The sequence below is a fragment of the Melitaea cinxia genome, chromosome 26, assembly GCF_905220565.1.
Source record: "Melitaea cinxia chromosome 26, ilMelCinx1.1, whole genome shotgun sequence".
Lineage (NCBI taxonomy): Eukaryota > Metazoa > Arthropoda > Insecta > Lepidoptera > Nymphalidae > Melitaea > Melitaea cinxia.
Window position 1 is genome coordinate 11,104,985 of NC_059419.1, and position 25,379 is coordinate 11,130,363.

Genomic DNA, 25,379 nt, shown 5'->3' on the forward strand with positions numbered 1-25,379 from the left:
CGAACACAGTAATATCGCTCGCGCTATTTCAATACATTTCAATTTGTTTCTTTTCCTCCTGGGGTATTGGTATTCAAAAATATCGATTTTAAAAACTTTTAGATTAACCTTCAGGGAGAACAATGAATACTTGTAATTGTAATTACTGTCTCTGCCTTACGGTTTCACATTTTTTATTTGGGTAAATAGCCTTTAGCCTCCCTTGGTAAGTAGACTCACTTCAGCCCATTGCTGGACATAGGGCTCATGTCTTTTGCCTATAGTCAACATGCTGGGCAGGTGGGTTGGTGACCAGTAAGTGGACCATCCAACACAAAAAGAGTTTTTCAATTCTAACAATTACTTCCCGATATTAGCGCGTTTAAACAACTGACTGAAAATTCATAACGCTTCAGCCTGTAATATCCCCCTACTGGACATAGGCCTCTTTCCCCATGTTGGGGAAGGATCAGAGCCTAATCCACCATGCCGCTCCAATGAGGGTTGGCGGATATATTCCCTACTATGAGTAACGATCGCTATCATACTGAAAATTATTACAGATTAAAAAAATCTGCTAAGTCTTACTTCTTAGACTTTGCTTTTATTAAAAAAGCGGTGTGGTATTCTTATGTAGTACAGTTTTGTTTAAGTTTCAAGAATTTCTGTAGGCAAACTATATTTTTGCTTAAGGTATTTTTGATTTTCGTCCTTACATATAAAATAGAGCAGCTCATTGTTAATATAATAGGCGACGCAGAAAAAGTTCCGGCTACCAGTTAGTATCAGAAATAATAACTTAACTATAACCAATACAAAAAAAAAATAACGAAATTTCCCAACTCTTGTATGTTATGTGATTATTTTGCCATTGTTAATTTTAATGAACTTTCATCAATGGGGTTTACCTAAAGGATGGCTCTTTTGATCGAACTTAATCTATAGCTTTGTTAAAGTTAAACTATCTGACAGTTTAGATTAATGTGTTGGTAAAAGAGGAAGCATACTGTGCCTGTGTCAAGACGTACCAACATAATGTACTGACTAATGATACAACGCTGTCATACAGGACCTCTGCGCTAGAAACATTTAATTACTTACGTCCTCACAGCGAAATATGCATTCATTTTAGTACCTGTAAAAACGGATCGCATTCAGCTTGTAACATTCCACTGCTGGGCATAAGCCTCTTTCTCTACGTTGGAGAAGGATTGTATGGATTTATATGGATACCATAAAAGTATTTGGTGAATACACTTATATTATTTACGCTTCAGTCTGTGATATCCCACTACTGAGCCTATGCTCATGCCTCTTTCCCGATATAGGAGAAGGATCAGAGCTTAATCTACCACGCTGCTCCAATGCGGGTTGGCGGATATATTCCCTACTATGAGTAACGATCGCTGTCAGGTGTACAACAATCAAGTTGTGATCGCTATCAGGTGTTATATTATTATTTATTAGTAAAAAGAAAAGTTTCGGTGAATTTTGTTTATCGCCAAAAATAACACCGTGTAATTAAAATGATAAAATAAATATTTTAATTACTTTAAGGAAAAATACCTATTCTGTTTGCAAAATGTTTGAAGAAAAATGCCATGTCAAATACAGAAATTCCATACGCAGATTAAGATTACGATAAATAATTCCTTTTGTGTGAACGCTGAATTAAAACCATAAAATTTAAAGCGGGCCTCAAATAAACCACTGTCATGCTCAATTTAATGCAGGTATTAATGTAAAACCAACAAAAGCTCAGAACATGACATTTTAAAAATTACGAAAACAGTCAAACTCGAAACACTTAAAACAACAATAACCACAGTGAATAAAATTGAAGATACTTTTCAAAAATATGTAAAATCTTCAGATCCAAACTATATGAGACAATCGAAAAATGATCACTATGATATAAAACGTAAGAGTTATATTTCAATAGCACGTGGAAAATTCTGCTTATCTCGACATAGTGATAATGATACGGTGATAAAAAGATGTGAAAACAAAGAAATCCTCGATCACAAAATAATAAACAAACTTACAATGAAGCCAGCACGTGTCCTTGGAACTAGAGATAAAATAAAAATGATTTGTTGAAGATGAATTTTATTTATGTGACACTCAAGTTGCTATACCATTTTTGTCGTCACGAGAATCTATAAGAATGGGAAATAGTTAATTTGTACCATAAGCCTCAAAAACGAAGAGATTATGAAACTATTACATTTTTGAAACTTTTTCAACTATTCACTACATAGCAGCTAAGCCTGGCTTTATATTATATTCATCAGCTAGATCTCTTTTATTTACTACCTTATTAAATTATTACCTATTATTCATATTTTATTTATCAAAACTTATTTTAACGAAAAGCTAATTATTTACTGACAAAAACATCTGAATTAAAAAAAATGTGATAAATCCGCTGACATATTTGTTACTTCTCTCCGAATTTCACTAACCAAACATCTGTTCTCTCAAAGTATTTTACTAAGCAGGTATTCATATTTCAATATTAAAAAAAAACTTTTTGTCACTGTCTCGTAATACGCAAATCCATTCATCTCTCAAATCCAAGTAATTTTACAGTTAGATAAATTCTATCTCTCAAATCTTCTGTTTAATCAAAAAAGGTGAGCGTCGAGACATTTTATATATCCCAAGACATAATAATATCTTCAATTTCAACAATTCGGACAAGTGTTAAACAAGATTTGATAGAAAAATTTGTATTTAAATTAAAACTTTAATGTTGATTATATTACATGTACCACTCTGCACATAAAACTAATTATCTTCACTATTTCTTTAGGTCATATTCCTTTGGGAGTTTCTTTTAGATTTTCTGGTAGAAACTGTATTAATTTAAGGTTCTGGTTGTGCAGCTCACGCGATCGCCCTATCTTTAACTTTCGTAATTTATTACATTAAAAAAAAAAAATATTTAATAAAATTGCTCCTAATTTAAAAATACTTCAAAGAAGTACACCTTATCTTCTAGGTGCACCACTTTTCGATGAAGGCAAACCGCCAATTTTGGATAATAAAATTAAAATATTCGTTGAAAACACTAACGAATTGGGTACTCTAAATTCTCATATTGCCTATACTTTATTAAAATATTGTCTATTTGTCCCAAAATTAATGTATATTTTACGCGCAAGCCCAATTTGGAAATTTCCTGGAATTACCGAAAAACTTGATGCCACCTTTAAAAATTCATTAGAAAAAATTCTAAATTTATCTTTTGATGAAAATTCGTGGACCCAAGCTTCTTTACCAATTAGAGATGGTGGCATCGGCGTGAGAAAAATTTCTAGTGTCGCTCTTCCTGCGTTTCTTGCTTCTGTGCATAGTATCAAGGGTTTATGTTCTGACATCTTAAAATCTAATTCAGTCCAAATTACAGATGCTACAGATGCAATAGAAAACTGGAAGTTAATGTGTCCTAATGGCGATATCCCAAAGGACGTTACAAAACAAAAACTTTGGGATATGCCAATTGTTCACAATAATCATATAAGTTTGACGCAAAATCTTACAAGTGACAAAAACCGTGCCAGGCTTTTAGTGTGTCAAATATAGAGTCAGATCACTGGTTACACGCAATGCCGTCAAAAAATCTTGGGACACTTTTAGACAATGAAAGTTTTAAAATTGCTCTCTGTCTCCGGTTGGGAGCTCCACTGTGCTTTGAACACAGATGTCCGTGTGGAAAGGAGGTTGATTCTTTCGGACTACACGGCCTTCCCTGTAACAAGAGTTCAGTAGGTTTTCCCGCCACGGTTCCCTCAACGATACCATAAAAAGAGCTCTTGCCACCATCGACGTTCCTGCTTTTATCGAGCCTACTGGAATTAATCGCAATGATGGCAAGAGACCTGATGGATTGACGTTGATTCCCTGGAAAAGGGGACGGGCGCTTTTGTGGGACGCAACCTGCGTTGACACACTTGCTCCTTCTCATGTCAGGGTAACAGCCTTAAAAGCGGGAGCCGCAGCGGAAAAAAACTGAAACGACTAAACGGCACAAATATTCGTCACTAATTCTAAATTACATCTTTGTGCCGTTTTCAGTCGAGACACTTGGACCTTGGAGTGGCAGTGCTAAAAATTTTTTTAATGAGATAACTCCTCGCCTTATTGCCTCCACTGGTGACAAGAGGGCTGGTGCATTTTTCGCCCTGAGAATCGGCATAGCGATTCAATGGGGAAATACTGCCAGCATTCTTGTCACAATTCCACGCGGACATGATTTATACAAAAACTATCTGTAAATATTTAATTCTTAAGTTGTGAATTGTAAACATGTAAAAAAATAGACTTTCCGATTCGTGGCCTCCATCCGAGAACCTTCTTACTTCACTGACCATGTTCTACGACAGATGTGACCAGCACACTGCCATTTCAGTTGTAATAATTTGAAATTATTATAAAATATGTTCAATAAATGAATTTTGTGTAATGGTTTTTTTTTTCTTGACTTTTTGGCTCGATTTCGATTGTCCAAGAATGGACCGAAATATTTAGAAATGATGTAAACTACGAACCTTTACACGTTTTGGAGTGAAACAAAAGTGACAAAAAAACAATTAGGAAGAAGTGTCAAGACAAATATTTAGCATTACGCCTAAAAACAAATAAACCTTTATTTAGACGCTAAAGTTTTCTTTGCGCTGTGTTCTTTTTTGTCATCATTTTAAGTAGGACTCATCATTTTAGTTTCGCTTTTACATAATAATGGCTGTATATTTTTGTACTCTTTTGCACAAGTCTCCACCAAAGGTGTTTTACTTTGCTTTTATTTATTTATTTTTTTTGATCTTCGTTTGCTATATATTGTTCCTGTTAAAATATTATTTATCTTAACTTGATTATCGAAAATTTTCCAAATATTTTGGAACACATTTACATGTCAATACATTTGAAGGCGTTTAGTGAAATATGCTATAACCGAAAATAGTAAAATTATTATTATATTTCTAATAATGTTTATTTTTCTTATCCTTATCATAAAATATAGCTATTTACTCAACAGTAGGGCTATAAAAGGCTATAATGAGGAAGACTTCATCGACAAAAACAAACATCTTATTCATTCTCAGTCGTCACTTATATTTTTTAGAATATCCGTACCCAATAAATCTTCGCAATTCCGCTGTCTGTCATGTTTGTCAATTCATATTCCTCGAAATTCGTTTAAAATTCGCCAGGACTGTTTCATTTTAGAGGATCATCCGTTCTAATATAATAACAACATTGATGACATTGACCAGTAGGTGCCGTTTGTAGTGGCCCTGATTTCTGCTCCGCGGGTTGCGGGTTTGAGGAAACCCAGGATGTCTGACGCGAACTTAGGGAGGCCTATGTCCAGCAGTAGACTGGAATAGGCTGAATTGACTAATTGATACATTTAGCTATAAATTCGGCTGTTACCTATAACACAAGCATTAAGTTGCTTAACTGAGGAGCAGACGACCGTGTGTGTATGGTATATTTATATTTATTTATTTATTGATTTGATCCTTTTGAATTAAAAAGAACTTAGTTATTTTCAAAAGTAGTTTAGTGATGATTGTTATGTATAAAACGTAGTGGTTATATCCTCTTTGGTTACGTAAATTTTTGGTTCAAAATGAAATATGTAACTGTTGAGTATTTACAATAGATTAAAAATATAATTTTAATTTGAAAGTTTCTTTCCCATAAGAAAACTATTCAATCTAGAAGACTAGATTTTTTTTGGATTATCTCTAAATCTTTTATTGCTAATAATGCGATTTAGTGACGGTGTTCTCAATTTAGGTATTACTAGTCGATGAAATTTAAATCAGGTTAAGATACGCACAATTATTCTACGACTCATCCAGCAGTTTTTGTAAATGCCAATACGAGTTGAACTGTATGAGTCATACAGTTTAAACGAAAATATAATGTTAAGTTAATATCAAGCAAGCAAAACTACACTAGCTTAAAAAAAGTCTTGATACTCAATGCTCAAAAATGTTCGTATTTGAGCAACACAATTAACTGAGTATCGAGTCGACAGCACCCGCCGAATAACAATGTTCAAAGGGAATATTAGGATTTTTGTTCAAGTATTCGTTTAAAGGGTTTTTAACGGTATTTTAATTAATGTTTACAATTTTTTTTATTTGGGTTTTTAATTTAGCCGTTTTACTGTAATTGTTTTTGTATGATTTTAATTTGTCTTCTTAGTACGTTCTTCTTCTTCTTTAGGTTAAAATAGCTTTCAATAGTGCCAAATGAGCACAGATGATTTCGCCAATGTCACGTAAAATGCAGAATACACGATTTCTTAGTATGTTGTTAGTAATGATAACGTTATTATTTTTCTTAATTAATAACAATCATAGATATTCCTTGAAAATCGTAACATGAAAAATGTCAACTTACAGACGCATACAAAAGTCAATCCGTATCTGTCTCTGTCACGCTCGTAAAATCAATCACGTGCGAAAGAGATGGATTAGTTTCCGTAAATTGACACACCCACACTACCGCAACATGTCCCATGTGTTGTTCATGTCAAATTTAATTATTTTACCTGTGCATAGTAATAATGTTTCCATCTTATGATCTAGTTGTGGTCTTATCTCAGTATATTTAAGATAAAACTTCGTACAATCATTAACAAACAACACTTCTCTCGGCGCGAATTGGCCTAGTGATAAGTCTGTGCTGTTTATAACGTTTTTATCTATACCTGATACATAAAAATATATATATATATATTCGATGTAGATAATTCTTACGAGTGCAATTTATCACAGCCTCGGACAATGGTTATTATTATTGATACGGATAATGTTGAGCGATGAAATGATAGTAATAAAATAATGTATACTAATATTATAAAGCTGGAAAGTTAGTTTGTTTAAGCGTAAATTCAAAAATTTATTTTGTGTTGGATAGCCCATTTACCGAAGAAGGCTATAGGATATTTTTTTTAATTAACGCATGAAACCGAGGGACGCAGCTAATATTAAATATAATAGTAATTGTTATATTTTATTTATTCAAAAATTTAAATTTTACCCTACAATTTGAACACACCCGTCATAGATTTTGTACATTTTATTGCTTTAGTTTCATATCTGGTTTGGACAGCTCCATTTCAAGCCATAATCCTACTTTATTACTCATCACTAAATCATAAAATTGTCTGTATTTGCATACGTTACTATAGTTATTACGAACCGGACTTACATACTGATGAAATAGAAATAAACGAAGGCTAAATTATAGGGGATGATGATCTGAGTAAACTTTATTGTGACTTTAATAGCCTATGAGTTTCAGAGCAAAGTAATGAACTCCTGTCATTGGAGATAATTATAAATATATAATACGACATGAGACAAAACTGCGAATCGACGACAAAATTCTTCGAGCAATGCGTCCTGCCTGTGTTAACATACGCAGCCGAGACGTGGACACTGACAAAAGGACTGGTCCACAAGTTTAAAGTCCCTCAACGTACAATGGAACGGGCTATGCTTGGGGTTTCTCTCAAAGATAGGGTTAGAAATGAGACTATCTGCGAGAGAACGAAAGTAACTGACATAGCCCACAGAATTAGCAAGTTGAAGTGACAGTGGGCTGGTCATCTGTGTCGCAGGACCGATGGCCGTTGGACCGACGATCTACGTAAGATTGCCGGTCTAGGCTGGATGAAGATTGCGGAAAACCGGGATGTCTGACGCGAACTTGGGGAGGCCATGTCCATCAGTGGACTGCAATAGGCTGAACTGACTGACTGACTGACTGACACGGTAAAAATCCTGTTAACATATAAAACAAAGAAGCAAAAGTTTTCACTAATCGTTTTATTCCTAAATTTAAAGAGCCATATGAATTTAAAATAAAATGAAAGTTAGGCCTTTGTAAATTTTGTTAATGTTTTTCTTATTTAATTTACAAATTGTGGATACACGATATGACGATTCCAACAAGACAATCAGTTGAGGCTTGCGTCTAAATAAAATTACAGTTTTATTAGCCGCTGGACGATCGAATACGCCGTGGAACATTCTAGTACACAAGAAAGTAATTCTTTTCTAAATTTCGACCTTTAACCTTTCACTTAACTCTATTTATGTAGCCAAGAATTCTAAAAGACGTAAATTACTCAACCGACACATTATGGGGAATTGGAGTCAAACAACAATCAATAACGACGTTTGACATCCGGCCAAGTAAGTTTTAAAGAAAATTCGGTCAAGTGAGTTTTACCTCGTATGAAAAATTGTCATTTTCATTTGGACAAATAAAATGCTTGTGTGATTTTTAGTACATTTAGATTTATAATATAACGACTGGAATCTCCTAGTTACACTTCATTATATTAATTCATTCATTCATTGGCATTAGTCCGTATATTGCAGACGATTTAGATAGTGTCAGACAGACACTGTATCGCCTAGGACACTCTTCAGGAAAACGCAGAGTTGCCTAAGTTCTGCGGCACCCTCTCGACCTGACTGGCTAGGCCCACAGAACGACGAGTCGATACATGTGGAGCCAGTTCGGCTGCAGGAATCTTTCGCATTTTAGAGCTATGGCACGAATGCTTGACCGAGACTCCATTCCGGGTTTCAAATGAAGTTTTCCTTCTCCAGGACCCTGATGATTTTGAGCCAGGTTTATCCCTCGGTCGCCTATTGCGACCCCCACGGGAAGAAAGGGAGTGGTGCTATTCTACTGGGCCGGAACCATACGGCAATATTAAATAAAACACTAATTGAAATAATAATATTTCAATTAGTGTTTTATTTATTTTAAAAAACGCCAATATTCGACCACTAGCCTTTACACAACATCGGAGGTATTATCAGTCAGAAAACTTTACATTCAGCATACAGTTTTAAGGAAGCATACCTCCTCAAATTACAATATAGTAAATTTTAAGTAGAGAAGAAAGGAGGAAAGGTTTTTGCCACTAAACGTACTCACTCACAATTCGCTCAGTGTCAGTTCGGATATAATATGTCATCGTTTTTATATAATACTATCAATAAATTCCTAAATATTCATCCGTTGACACTTCGTAAATGTAGAAATAAGTTATCGAGTTGGCTTAAAACCTTAGATTACGACCAGACAGAAAATCTTCTGAATAAAATAAAATCAGGCTGAACCATGTACACGCACACGCATACGTTCAATTACGCACATACACACACGCACATACAAGCGCGCACGCACGCGCACACGCACACAAACACCCATACACAAACACACACACACGCACACACACGCGTACACACACACACATGTATATTTATGTATGAATATTTAACTACTTCTTTATTTCTTTATTGTATATATATGTATTGTATGAATTAGCGCTAAGTACTGTTTTTCCTTGTATTTAGTTTATAATGGAAGAGCGACTCCATCTGGCTCAGGTGCTTTCTGCGCCTAATTGAGGGAGTCAATCACAATGTGTAAAATAACTCGATGGTACTGAAATAAATATTTTTTTCATTTAAAAAAAAAAAATATAGATGTAGATTCTAATCAAAACTACGCTAAAGATAATAACATATATTTTTTTGTCAAAAAAATTCTTTTTAATTCTTATTTGTAGGATTTCTATTATACGATTATTCCCACAAAAACCTAAATATTTTGTGTAGGTGTTGAACTGACGCTGAATGGTAATAGTATTTAATCGTCTAACGTGAGAAGCTATAGTCCAAATGTATTAATTAGTCAGTTGCCTCGCCGTCACTTTACGTTGATATTATTGCAAAATTAAAAAATACGCGACTCTTCTTTTGCCAATGTATATGATGTAGATTTTTAGGAAAATTTTAATTGACGCTCATCGACAGATGCGTTTGATGCAAAAGCAAAGGCAAATATAATTATTTGGTATAGACTCTGTTGATTGAAAGAGAAAACAAACAGCAAGACAAAGCAAATTTTGCTTTAATTCGAAAAATTCAAATTATCGTTTTGAAGATGATTATAACGAAAAAAAAAAACTATTAAGTAAAATATGTGATGCACTAAGCAAGCCCAAAATTGCAATCATATCAACATCCTAAAGACTTGCGGGAATAGACTTCAAATAAAAACATAAGTGTAAACCTATCTGAAGAGTAATAATAATTGTTTTGGGTAGACAGCGGAAGTAGCAGTTATTCAAGATTTTAACAAGCAACAAAAAGCTTCTAAGAAATGCCCATAAAACTGCTAAGTACCAAACCTGATATCTATTGACAAATCGCCCGCTACTAGTCAACGGTCCATTAGCAAAATATTCGGCATTTTGAATACAAAAATTCACTCATTTTGTTTCAAGAGGATCTGTATAAAACATAGTTATATACGCAAGTTAAATGTCCTGATGGAAATATTATTCACCAAGTTAAACACGTATATAAATTTGTTTTCTTACATTAAACGTTAGTTATACGAAAAAAATACAGTAAACGATTGTCCAAGACCCTTTTCAACATGACATTGACATACAGGTACAATTTTACCTTTAAACGCACTTTTTTAATAAAAAATAAATTATAGCAACGCTTCATTCTTAGGCACTAGTAAAACCTGTGTGTATAATGTATGGATAAAGTAAAGTATATAGCCACCCCGTTTCTTCCTGTGGTTGTCGTAAGAGACGACTAAGGGATTACACAGTTCCACTACCACCTTGAAACTTAAAAAGCCGACCGATGGCGCGATAACCACCTAATTGCTGACTTTGGAATACACAGGCCGAAGACGGGCAGCAGCGTCTTTGGTGCGACAACGCCAGCTAGTACACGCCATTTTTGGCGTGAACTTGTGGAGGCCTATGTCTAGCAGTGGACTGCGATAGGCTGAAGTGAGTGAAGTTAGTAAGAAGAACTTAGTAGTAAATTGCTCGTGACCATGATATCCGCAACGTTTCTGAAACATTGATAGTTTCAAAATGAACATTACGGTAATTAAAAGTGTGAATCCTGTATCGCTAACAAAAATTTAATATCACAAATGCCCAAACCACGACAAACATCTGTATGGCCAACACAAACATTTGTCAGGTTTATACATCCAACTTACAAGCACACTGCGCTGTGACCAGCAGGCCAACGTGTCAAACAGAACCAAATATTCGACGTTAAAATTGACACAAAGAAACTTCAATCAGGAAGAACATCAGCCTTTAGAAGACTTAGTAGCTACACTGTTGGGCATGACGCTATAACCCATTTCGTGGAAAACTTCGAAATATAAATATACGATATATCGTGTACGCATTCCCATATAACAAAAAGTTTGATATTTTAAGTACTTTCCACCAACACAAAGCGTCTGCATCGCAATGCGACGTTTCGTTTCAGGCTTCATTCGGTTCGTTTAAATGCAATTTTAAAATGGATTTCTACTTCACTTTGAACGACAAAGGAGTATTAATCCTGAGAGTGATGTGTACCTGATGCTGTGAAAGTTTGCGAAGAACGAGAGGCAAAAATGAATATCAAATGTAAACTATTTCATTAGAGTGATCTGGCAGTATAATTTATTATCCTATAATAGAGGTGGGGCACAGTAGGAAATTTCTTGTTCAAAATATGGAGCAGGTTGACTGGGGTAGTACCTTACAGAAGATCACAGCTAAATAATACTGCTTTCAAGCAGTGTTGTGTTCCTTTTGGTGAGTAAGGTGACCAGCACTCCTGGGGGGTTATGAGAGAGAGGGCGGCAATGCGCTTGCAAAGTTTCTGGTGTTGCAGACGTCGATAAGCTACGGTAATTGCTTACCATCAGGTGAGCTGTAGGCTTGTTTGCCGACCTAGTTATATATAAAATAAAAATCTTCAATCTCAGGAACTATTTACATGACTAAGAATGTCATTTTTGCTGACAGTCTGCAAGAAATTAAAGAATTAATTTAAAAAAATCAAAATATTAATATAATAATCAATTAATGCGTAGTCCAATTTTAATCAATTGGTTTTTGATCAAATGAAAATATTTGAGAGATTGACCGGCCGATGTTGTTAGGTTTTAGATTCGTTCATTGGGAAAATACAGAAATCATAACGAAGTTAGAACGGTTAATTTTAAACATTTAAGTCATTGGTGGGTATTTTAATATTTATTGTGTTTGTATAAGTCACTTATATTATTTATAGTCATTTATATTATTTATAGTCATTTATATTATTTATAGTCATTTATTGAACATTAACATAGTCGAAATCAGTATGTAACACTTATTTAGCATTACTAGCTGTGCCCGCGACTTCGTGTGAGTGGAAGTTAACAAAGAAGTTACTCCTTGCTACATAAGCTATCTGCTAGTGAAAGTCTCGTCAAAATCGGTCCAGCCGTTTCAGAGTTTGCCGGAACAAACAAACAGACAGACAGACAGACAAAAATTGTAAAAAATGTTGTTTTGGTATATGTACCGTGTAATACAACCATATGCATATACTAAAAAGCGGTTATTTTAATATAAAGCAGACACTCCAATTTTATTTGCTTATTATAATATAATAATAATAATAATTGTTTATTTGCAAGAACATGGTGTTGATGTTGTACAGGATTAACATTAGTGTAGTCCAAACATGTTCTACCTTACGATGTGCAAGTATTAAATATTAATGTGATTATTATACAATATTTTTAACATTAACTGTAGATTATTTATCTTTGAATTATTTATATATTATTAAATTATTTAAAGATTATTTGCTTGTATAGATAATTATAAAACTACTAGTCAGATCCCGCTCTTTACAGCATGTCGAGCACCAGCCCTTAAATTTTATATCACACATTAAAATAACACAGTTGAATTTACAACCTACTCCTTTTTAAAAGTCAGTCAAATAACCCTTTATTACCTTTTTTCCGAAAAAATTTCAAAAGAATTCATTTCTTCCCGCTCAATGATAAATACGTATTCTTTCCTAAAATATAGCTGAAATTGAGATAAAATGAATGAAACTAGTTAGAAGCATTGAATGAATTTCAAAAAGTTGAAATCGTTAAAAGACATTTTCTGAATGGGACACCCTCGCCGAGTCGAGGGCTCTTCAGTTATTTTCAAAGTATTTTTACGTACCGCAATTTTTAGACGGAAAGAGTTTTATTTTTTGACCTTTTTATTATTAACGGACGATTGTGACATATCTTGAAAAAAAAGTAAAAAATTATAATTGTGTTTGCTCGCAAACAAAAAAAAAAAAACACGACTTCAATAACATCGCCAAGTAATACAACGTAAGTAGACGAAAAAAATTAACAAACGCACCAGTCGTCACTACGATTTTAGAGGATTTCCCTTGATTTCTCTGGGATTTCATCATCAGATGCTGGTTTTCTTATCATGGTACCATACTTGGGATATCTCTTTTCCAACAAAAAAGAATTATTAAATCGGTTCATAAACAACGAAATTATCCCCGAACATACATTAAAAAAATATATACGGTCGAATTAAGTAACCTCCTCCTTATTTGAAGTCGGTTAAAAATACAATAAATACAATATATAATCGCTCTCAAAATTTAGATCTTAACGAGGTGAATCACCATTTTCCCTCATTTTTTAAACATTGATAGTGTTAATTAATTTTTTAAGCAACTTCCAAAAAAGGAGGAGGTTCTCAATTCGACTGTATTTTTTTTTTAATGTATGTTACATCAGAACTTTTGACCGCGTGGACCGATTTCGACAATTTTTTTTTTAATTGAAAGGTGGTGTGTGTCAATTGGTCCCATTTAAATTTGTTTGAGATCTAACAACTACTTTTCGAACTATATCTAATAATGCGCTTTTACTCGACGCTTTTTTCGTCGACCTACGTTGTATTTATACCGCATAACTTTCTACTAGATTTACCGATTTTAATCATTCTTTTTTTGTTGGAAAGGAGATATCCCAAGTTTAGTACCTTGATAAGGAAACCTGGATCTGATGATGGAATCCCAGAGAAATCGAGGGAACTTCTTGAAAATCCGCAATAACTTTTTACTGGGTGTACCGATTTTGAAAATTTTTAATTTAATCGAAAGCTGATGTTTGTCATGTGGTCACATATAAATTTTATTGAGATCTGATAACTAATTTTTGAGTAATCTTTGATAACAATTATTGACAAGAAATTTGTGGTGTAGGTAGTATGTATTTATTTAATTAGTCATTTGAGGGTAAAATAAATCGTTTGTAAGCAGTTTCTAAACGGATGAACGTAGTTTCCTTTCAATAAGCTTCCGTAGCTGCTGCTGTGCTGTGTGGCTACGGCACTAAAGAATTTAGCCACCCCCTCTCTTCCCGTGGGTGTCGTAAGAGGCGACTAAGGGATAACAAGGTTCCACAACCACCTTGGAACTTAAGAAGCCGACCGATGGCGGGATAACCATCCAAATGCTGGCTTTGAAATACACAGGCCGAAGACGGGCAGCAGCGTCTTCGGTGCGACAAAGCCTGCTGACAAGTACTGCGGTCACCAACCCGCCTGCCCAGCGTGGTGACTATGAGGACACATGAGTTCACGTTATTTTTGGCGTAAACTTGTGGAGGCCTATGTCCAGCAGTGGACTGTATAGGCTGTAATGATGATGATGATGAAGCTTCCGTAGGATCACCAGGAGTCCAGAGGTTTTCCAGTGTCGAATAAACTTTTAATCTTGCCAATTCCTCATACTCTTACTTTCTTTCTAAATCAGCTAGCTTGGTGTGATGTTAAGAAGAACATTTTCGCTATTAATTCCAACTTCATCAAGTCTGGCACTTTAGTCACAAGATAATCGTTTCTCTCACTGATTTACTTCTAACAATATTAACAACAATCTTTAATTGTTCCATTTCCCCTGGCTCTTTTCCGTCCACGTGGAAAGATGCTGTTATACATATCCCAAAAAAAAAAAAAACAATCTATCATCCAGATCAGAATATATTCCCTTTTCCATTCTTTCTTTTCTGTTCAAAGTACTCGAGTACCTTGTGCATTAACAGCTCTTAACCATTTTCTTTTGAGACACAATCTTCTAAATATCTTGCAATCCAGATTTTATCCAGGTCGTAGTACGACTACTTTACTTGTCGAAATATCTGATGACATACGGTGAAGCATGGATAGTCATGAAATTACAGTATTGACGTTGCTCGATTTTATTAACACTTTCAATACTGTAGACCTTGACATTCTCTGTGATATTATGCGTTCTCTTAGCATGTCTCCTGAGACTACTGATTGGTTTCAAACTTATTTGCAGGGTCACCGATGACGAGTTAAATTGAATGACTCATCAATTGGTCATTGGTCAATGCTGGTGTCCTCAGTGGGTCATACTCGATCCTCTTTTATTTTCTATATTTATTAATTCCATTTCCAATGTTATAATTTCTCTCTACCACCTCTATGCAGACGATCTCCAAATATACTCTCATTCTGTTGTAACTGACTTGCCCCAATGTATTTTACGTATAAATGGTCATTTACTACGTGCAGTAAAGCTTACGTCTTAGTATTAAATCCAACTAAGACTAAAAATATATGAAGTTCTAAGTTACTAAAGTCTCATCTTGAATATACAAATGTCCTCCTCCTTTATTTTTTAATGGAGTTGAGATCCTATATAGTGAAAATGTATAAAATCAACACAAGGTTTCAACTTCACAACGTCACAAGGTTTATACTTCAGTTGGATTAATTCAAATAAGGCCATCCTTTGTACCTCATGATACTTTGTTATATCTATTTTCTCTTGTAATGTTCTGTTTTTAGTGTAAAATACAGTGGAATGAAAATCAACAGCAAAATAAATAAAAATCACTAGCACTCTGATTTGTCACGTCTGTTGTTGATCATTTTAAGTTCCCAATTTCCTACGTATGCACTTGTTATGATGGAGCTTGTCACAACACCGAAACTTAGGTTTAAAGAATATTTATTTTCTCATAGAAAACACACAGTCATTTACATGAGATACTATTAACATATTATGTGGGTAAAAATACAAACATTGTCCAGCAGTTCACAGAATACGTTACGATTTGTTTTACACTGGACTTACAACGAATTTCTATCACCAAACATTTTACATACTAAAATTAGACCATTCCTCAACTTATTGCATACCTTTTTATTTTATTGAAAGTGGTAATACGTCTATCAGTCTTTCACAAAGTCCTCAAAATCTAGCATTATATTATATCGTGTATGAAATAAATTTCACTTAAAGGTAAATTAAAAAATAAATTGTTGTTCTAGAGTTGAATTTTAATTTCGCATAATAAGCCCCGTTTGTGCTTTTATTTATGAACCACAAAAAACGTTGAGGTGGATAAAAATGTACGATATGGTATTAAATTTACACATGCGAAGTGTTAGCAACAGAGCAAACCACGTTCATTTTAGGTTGCTAATGCGCTAGTTATTGTGGATTTGAGTCTCCAGTAAAAAATTATAAGGTAGTATTTTAGTATAAATTAGGTGTCCGGCAAATCCGAATTCCTTCTTAAACGAAATTGAGGGTAGCATTTAGGATACTAAGGAAACCTAAGTACCTGTATCATTATTATTCAAGCATGAGTATTGTAGGAGAAGGATCAGAGCTTAATTCACCACGCTGCTCCAATGCGAGTTGGCGGATATGTTCCCTACTATGAGTAACGATCGCTATCAGGTGTACATGATAACAACCTATATAATATAAGCTCTGATCCTTCTCCTACGTGGAAAGAGGCATATGTCCAGTAGTTGGATATTACAGGCTGAAGCGTATGAGTATTTTATTAAACCAGATTACGTTTCAAAGCTGTTTACAAAAAATCAGTCTATTGGAAGCAATAGTCGATGATGGACGAATGAACATAAACCAATGGTTCTATTTGACTGATTTCTGCATATAGCTTAGAATTAGGATGTGGTATATGTGTTAAATTTAATGATTCTCGGTTATAACCATCTGTATAGTTCTAATTATGAATTTGTTTAAAACTAACTTACCCGGCGACAATCTTGTCATCGCCTTTTTTTTTAAATTGTATATACCTACTTTATTTTATTTTAAACATATAGAAATATGATTTTGACAATCACAAATAACTTAATTGTGGTTGGTCGCATAAAAATGACTTCAATTATATCGACCAGTAATATATCGTATACATAATTGTGGGTAGACAAAAAAATCCAATCTAGTTAATACGCATAATTAAAGATAACTCAAAAAATACTCGTCAGATCTTAATTAAATTTAAATGGGACCACATGGATAACACGATATATCAATTAAAAAAAGAATGATCGAAATCGGTCAACCCAGTAAAAAGTTATGATCTAACAGGCATAAAAAAATTTAGTTGAATTGAGAAAGTCCTCTTTTTGAAGTCAATTAAAAATATATATCTAATGAGTGCAATCGTTTGGAAGTTACGCGCGTACATATTTACATGCCTATCTATATATCTATAATTCTTCTCCAACGTGGAGAAAGAGGCCTATGCCCAGCAGTGGGATGATAGCTGAATGCATATGTAATATAATTATAGATGATTCTTCTATATTTGTATAATAAAATAATAAGTACTGTTTGAAGTGAGTGTAGATAAAAAGTTTGTAATTTTTATTGGTATTTAATACTGAATTGTGTTCTACCACTATTTCAATTATGTCGATATTTAAACATTATTAATCATAATCTATGGGATCGAACCTGCATCTACGACTGAAAGTGGCGGTAGCCAATGTCCATTGGAACGGTCGATTTTTGATATATTTAAAATGCTTAGAATTCCCTAATGTGTGGGTAGGTAACACAAAAATATGTCGATATTTGTAGCGAAACACAAACTTTTTCCACATTTTAACCCCCTTTTTGAGTTAAAAGGAAGACTATGCCTTTCCCAAAGTCTATATTTGCACCAAATTTTATCAGAATTCGTTTAGTGTTTTAGGCGTGAAAGCGTAAAAAACAGACAGTATGGTATAACTGGTTATAAAGTACAACGACTAGATCATAAACATTATTATAACTTGTAACAATGTTGAACAAAGACATTAAGAAAAAAAAATCGTTTTAAAAAATACCTCTTAGGAATTTTTATAATCTGTTTTACGTAATATGGTTAATTGAATTAAGGAACAAAATTATGAAATAATTAACTTTGCATTGTATTCATTTGTTTATTTTATTATTTGCTAAAATTATTTACAAAATTATTTTCGAATATCATTTAAACAATTTTAGTTTTTAATTGAAGCTATGTGTAATTATTACCTATTTACCTTATTTTTTAAAAATATTATTACTATTATATGTATTTTGTATAAGGACATAGTTCCACGCTTCCCTTCCTTTGTCTTCGGAGCTACGGTTTTGACTAGTTATTATTGACATTTATACTAAAATTTACGACTAGAAATATTACTATATGAATTATTTACTAAATTATATATGATATCCATTTCAAAAATTAATTTAATTTAGTTACGTATTTAAAAAATTCATAATCATTTTGTTAATTATTTATTTACGAATTTCTTAATTAATATAATACGAAAATTGTAATAAGTGAATATATATATATAGATTTAATAAATAATTAATATGCCTTCAACATCTGGTCGTGCAACGCGAGTCGAGATAACAATGATAACATGAGATTAGATAGAAGACAATCTGAAACCAACGTGAAATATCTTCGAATGAAGTTCAATGGCAAATTAAAAAACCTAAAATTAATTTACCTGTTTGACAATCAGCCTCGCAACCCGTGGACTCGCGAAGGTTACGAAACCATAGCACTTGGAGACGCCAGCTCTGTCGTAGATAACCCTCGCCGCTGTCACAGTGGCGAACCCTGAGAAGAACTTCCATAGATCCTCATCTGTTGTCGTCAACGAGAACCCACCAACAAAGATTCTATTATGAATGACAGTCCCGAATTTCGGGGCATCTGAGGGAGGTAGGGTGTCATCTGTATCCTCTTCCGGCGAATTGAGCAAAGCCTTTAACTTCTCATGAGGATCAGCACTCTTTCTATTGTTCGCGGTCGCCTCCTCAACCATGTGTGCACAGCTCGCCGATTCACTACGTATATAACGCTTAACGCCTTCCATGACTTAATATGGCCTATGTTTAATTTAGAACATGTTCCCTTGTTTACTACACTAAAAAAAAATTTCTAGCGACAACTAAACGGACACTAATTCACTCGAAAAAACAACGTGTACTGGCTCGTTGTGGTGTATCGATTTTGACGGTAGGATATCTACATAGATAGATTTGAATGCGTTGCGCGGTAACTCGCGGCCGAAATGAGTATTTTTTTAAATCATATTAAAACAACAGAGGTAAGATAAGGTTGTGCGGCTTGAGATTTTAATGATACGCACTAAAAATAGTGTTTGAGCTATTGTAGACCGCTATTTTTACTGGTCGAGGGAAGTAGGTCAACAGATCTCGATTAGATGGGTTCTTATCTAGGTAAGACGCAACCTTGATTTGTTGATAATAGATGGCGTTCGTATTCAAGGTTATCTATTTATTAAACGTCTTAAAGTAATTTTTAGCTTATTTATTTTGACGTTTATTGTTCCAAAATATTTTATAAAAATCGAAAAAATAAATAATCACAAATACTTCTAAATCCACAATAAAAAAGATTTAGTTTTAATCCGATCACTTTTTTATTTAATGTTTAATCAGTTATATTTGTTATTGAATTCACACTAATTTAAAATCTGAAAACAGTATTTTATACTTTTCATTTATTTGCACTAAATTTATATTTTAATTTAAATTATCCTGCTATAAAAAATTTAAAAGCAAAGTAAAGAAAGCAAAACGAAACGGTTTTATTCTGACAGATATACAAAATGTTTCATGATACAGGCACTGTTTTTCCCTTTTATGGGCAAATTTGTTTATAATAATGGTGATATTTATTGTCGATTTAGCTTTAAGAAGTGATTGTCAATATATATTGCTCGATTAGTTGAAAATTTGATTTTTTTCACAATAAAGAAGTAATTTTGGAGTAATCTTAACTAAAAATATGTTTCGTATTATGATAATTATTATGATATTAAAATCGTTTAAGTATATTATTATGTTTATTCAAATAATGACTAATAATATTTTTACTACCCATTTGTAAAGTATTAAAATAAATACAATGAACAATTATAAATTTTGATTTCTAATTTAGCATTTTATTTATGTATTGACAAATATTTTACTCAAATAATATCACTTAAACTATTGAAATTTAAAAATAATACTTTTATGTACGTACATAATAACAATAATTATGTTATTTAAGAAAAAAAATATTTTGATAAATATTAATTAGTTAGAATGTATTTAAATAGGTAATTAATAAACTAATTTAGTTATTGTTAATATTTTAAATTTCTAATTTCGATAGATATAGTTATAGCATTAAGGGTAAATGCAATAGGCTGAACTGATTCAGGGTAAGTTTCTAATGTGCTACTGGCAATATAAGTAATACAACGTCAATCTGACACTCCAACTTTTACTTTATATTTGACGTGTATTTGACAATTCAAAATGAGCATTTCTTTATTTAGTATTTACAAATGTGTGCGAACCGTAGTGCATAAGTGTATTATATAGTAGTGTTTTGTATTGTTTATTGTTGTGAAAACGTTCTTAAAATTGGACTGCTAGCTATTAGCATTGAAAATAGTAGTGTTAAGATCTAGTTTAAAACTTTTCTCGTCTAAATGTATAGTTATTTGAATATAGTGTTTGTATCCAATTGAACAATCATCTTCTAACAAAACAGGTAAATATACATAGTATAACAATAAATGTAACCAGTTATTTACACTTGAGGTAGCTCGAAGTAGTTTCTCGCAAAATATTGCACGACTGCTCAACCAGAACAATATTTTTTTACTTACCCTCCATTATTTACTCTTATTTACGTTCATTCTTAATCTAATTTATTGCTTGAGATAATTAAGTCTTTATTTTGCGATAACCGAATTTTCTTGTATATAAGTGTATTGTCCGGTCTTTGATTGAACTTTATCACTGCATACAAGTTGAAAGGAAACAAATTTACTTAACACTGTGTAATTTATTTTGATAATAATATAACTTTAATCAAGTATGTAATTTATTCTGATAATAATATAAACTTTCTATTTCTTGTTTTCATATTATACTATTTTAACACTGGACGGAAAAGTATAATTTATCTATAATATAAAAATGAGTCGCTGATTGTGTTGCTAAGCGCAAAACTCGAGAACGGTTGGACCGATTTCACTAATTCTTTTTTAAAAATATTCCTTGAAGTACGAGGATGGTTTTTACGGAGAGAAAAATTGTAAAAAAAAAATTAATAAAATTAAAGAATCGACTGTTAGGCGATACGAAGTTCGCCGGGTCAGCTAGTTTTATTATATAAGTAACTTTATTTATTATTTTAAGTACTAAATTTTGATTGCGGTTGGATATAGCATGATATACCCTGCTCAAAATCTTGAGCAGTCTGGGGAAGTACCTCAACCTTACAGAAGATCACAGCTAAATAATACTGCTTTCAAGTTGTGTTGTGATCCTGTGGTGAGAAAGGTACTGAGCTCTTGGGGGGGGGTCGAAGGTAGCGTTGGTAGTGCACTTGCGATGCTTCTGGTGTTGCAGGCGTCAGTAGACTACAGTAAGCTTTTACCATGATGGGCCATAAGCTTGTTTGCTGACTTAGTTCTATGAAAAAATACTTTTACATTTTTTTCACTACCTTAAATGTTACTATCTTAAATGTTATGTTTTATCTCTATTATCAATAAACACATAAGGAGAATATAAGTAGTAATATGATAAAGTAACAGCTTATTTGTAAAGTAATCTTAGGAATAAATCCAATAAAAAAATAAAATAAATAAATAAGTAAAACAATAGATAATTTTAAGAAATATATTTTTTTTTTTTAATATAACAAGATCAGCTAAGTACTTACTTACTAAGTGCTTTAACTGAGGTAGGGCACAGCAGGAATTTCCTGCTCAAAATATGGAGCAGCCCGACTGGGATAGTAGTACCTCGACCTTACAGAAGATCACAGCAAAATAATACTGTTTTCAAGCAGTATTGTGTTCCTGTTGATGAGTAAGGTGACCAGAGCTCCTGGGGGGATTGGGGATTGGTGGTCGGCAACGCGCTTGCGATGCTTCTGGTGTTGCAGGTGTCTATAAGCTACGGTAATCGCTTACCATCAGGTGAGTCGTACACTTGTTTGCCGAACTAGTGACATAAAAAAAAAAGCTAACAAGTGTACAGCTCACCTGATGGTAAGCGATTACCGTAGCTTATAGATGTCTCCAACACCAGAAGCATCGCGAGCATGTTGCCCACCCTATCCCCTGTTCCCCCCGAGAGCTCTGGTCACCTTAATCACCAGCAGGAACAACACTGATATTATTAAATAAGCCAAAATCAACATTAATATAAATAACTAATTTCATAAGTGAAGTTCCGAGCAATCCCTTGAACAAACTGAAAATATTGAAACAAGTTTTCGATATTCATAAATAGAATAAAAATTCCTAGAAATTGATATTTATTGTTCGATTTACATAATATTCTTGTAAGACTTGTTTTAAAGAGTAAAAAGAATGGGTAGTAAGTTTTCTAATTTAAATTGTGTTAAAATATAGTAATACAATGTTAGTTACTATTTTTCTGGTTACAACTATATTTTTATCTTATACTATTAAATGAGCAATTCTTGTATATATATAGGATCTGAATTTCATGAAATTTAGTATGCAGGGAATTTCGGAGACATAAATAAATCTAGCTAGAATTCATTTTTAGAAAATGTCGTTTTATCCCAGTTTTTAGACAATGAAAAAATATCATTAGAATACGAAGGTAAATTTCGCAAATTTCAATAAGGTTGTAATCATCGCTCAGGCGGGAAATCGGCTGGTTGTGATTGACCGAAAAGACCATGGTTCAAACCCTAGATCCATTATTATTTTTTCTTTTTTTTTTCTAATTGCACTAGTTATTTTTTATTCATAAGTAATATATGTAAATTCGAAAAATATTATTTATTTTTTATCATTATTATTTTTTAATTTTTGATTTTTATATATTTTTTTATCATTGTCGTTAAAAAAATATCCATTATTTCAGCCTATTACAGTCCACTGCTGGACATAGGCCTCCACAAGTTCCCGCCAAAAATGAAGTAAACTCATGTGTTTTGCCCATAGTCACCATGCTTGGCAGGCGAGTTGGTGACCGCAGGGCTGACTTTGTCGCACCGAAGACGCTGCTGCCCGTCTTCGACCTGTGTATTTCAAAACCAGCAGTTAGATGGTTATCCCGCCATCAGTCGGCTTTTTAAGTTCCAAGGTGGTAGTGGAACTGTGTTATCCCTTAGTCACCTCTTATGACCCCCACGGGAAGAGAGGGGGTGGCTATATTCTTAATGCTGTAACCACGCAGCAAAAATATTATTTATATTTTATAAATATGTAATTCGTATTTAAATATGATTTCCAAGAAACACGATTTACTAAAAATACCGAGCTAAGCTCGGTCACCCAGGCACTAAAAATTATATTACATCTATATTGAAATAGTTTTACGACCGAGGCTTCACCTGTGTGTCCTGTACGATTTTGATTGTATTTTCCATTAAAATATAGCCTTTTAGCCTTTGTCACTCAGTGATTTTTTTTTTTTTTATGTCATTAGGTCGGCAAACAAGCGTACGGCTCACCTGATGGTAAGCGATTACCGTAGCTTATAGACACCTGCAACACCAGAAGCATCGCAAACGCGTTACCGACCCAATCCCCAATCCCCCCAGGAGCTCTGGTCACCTTACTCACCAACAGGAACACAATACTGCTTGAAAACAGTATTATTTAGCTGTGGTCTTCTGTAAGGTCGAGGTACTACCCCAGTCGGGCTGCTCCATATTTTGAGCAGGAAATTCCTACTTTGCCCTACCTCAGTTTATAACATTCGAATTGTCGGATATTATAACATTCGAAATACAGTGCATGTGTGCATAAGCTACTGTAATCGCTTACCATCAGGTGTGCCGTACGCTTGTTTGCCGACATAGTTGAATAAAAAAAATATATAATTAATTTAAAGAATTACTATTTAAATGTGTATATTTTGATTAAGTGATTTTTAAATTATTTATTTTTATATAATTCTTGTAACTAAGATTTTATATTGGTACGTACCATAGGAGAATTTTTCAAGTTTGTCGTGGCTCAAAATTGCTTCTAACAAACTTGGTTATTACACATTCACATAAACAACAAGATATCTATAATGCTGATGAGTTTGTTTGTTTTCTTGAACGCGCTAATTTCAGGAACTACTGGTCCGATTCGAAAAATTCTCTCAGTGTTAGATAGCCCATTTATTGAGAAAGGCTATAGGCTATATATCGTCACGCTAAGACCAATAGAAGCGGAGTATCAATTAAGAATGTTTAAAAATCCGGAAGGTTTTTTTCTTTTGAGAGCTTCCGCTGCGTGCGCTGCGTAAACAGTTAAAGTTTTGCAAAAATCATGTATGGGAGAATTGTTCAAATTTAAAAGTTTTACGCGTACAAAGTCGCGGGCAGAAGCTAGTGACAATATAAGTATGAAAACATGTTAATCATCTACTCATAAATCCTGTCATCAATTTATGTGTCGGATATTATTAACCGGTGAGGTAAAATTAAGAGATCTTGTATGGTTTCATTAATGTCAAGCTCTACTTAACATAATTACATTTGTATTTCTGACTAATAACTATTAAGTATTAACTGATTGCTTATAATTATTTCTGTTTTTAGGGTTCCGTACCAAAAGAGTAAAAACTGGACCTTATTAATAAGACTTCGCTGTCTGTCTGTCATTCCGTCCGTCCGTCCGTCCGTCCGTCCGTCCGTTTGTGTTACCGCTATAACAACAAATACTAAAAACAAAATAAAATAAATGTTTAAGGGAGGCTCCGATACAAAAAACGCCATTTTTGCTTATTTTTGCTCTATATCAATAAATGGTAACAGATAATAAGCACTTGAAATATTCACAAAATACTTAATTGTATAACATATATTATATGTATACTTTTATAATAAATACTAAAATTAAAATGAAAAAAAATTTTAAGGGACCTATCATACAACAAAAGTGATTTTTGCCGCTTTTTGCGCGATATTAAAATCAATGTACCAAGTGTTGTTTACCTAGTCAATGGTACGGAACCCTTCGTACGCGAGTCCGACTTGCACTTGGCCGATTTTATTGTCTGTAGACCAGTGATAGCGTTTAACCAGACTTGGAGTTCTTTGTTTACTATTAATTAGTATGTAGAAGAGACAAATTAGTAAATTATATTAGATATTTTTAACCGACC

The 25,379-nt window shown here is 33.4% G+C and overlaps 1 protein-coding gene across 1 annotated transcript in view; it reads right to left on the reverse strand.

Moving 5' to 3' along the window:
* LOC123666591 (protein boule) overlaps positions 1 to 19,081 on the reverse strand; it is a 43,148-nt gene extending 24,067 nt beyond the window's left edge. Inside the window, exon 1 of the mRNA XM_045600693.1 lies at positions 18,710 to 19,081. Coding sequence (XP_045456649.1) covers positions 18,710 to 19,081 — 372 coding nt within the window. The remainder of the gene's footprint in view (positions 1 to 18,709) is intronic.
* Positions 19,082 to 25,379: the final 6,298 nt, after the last annotated feature.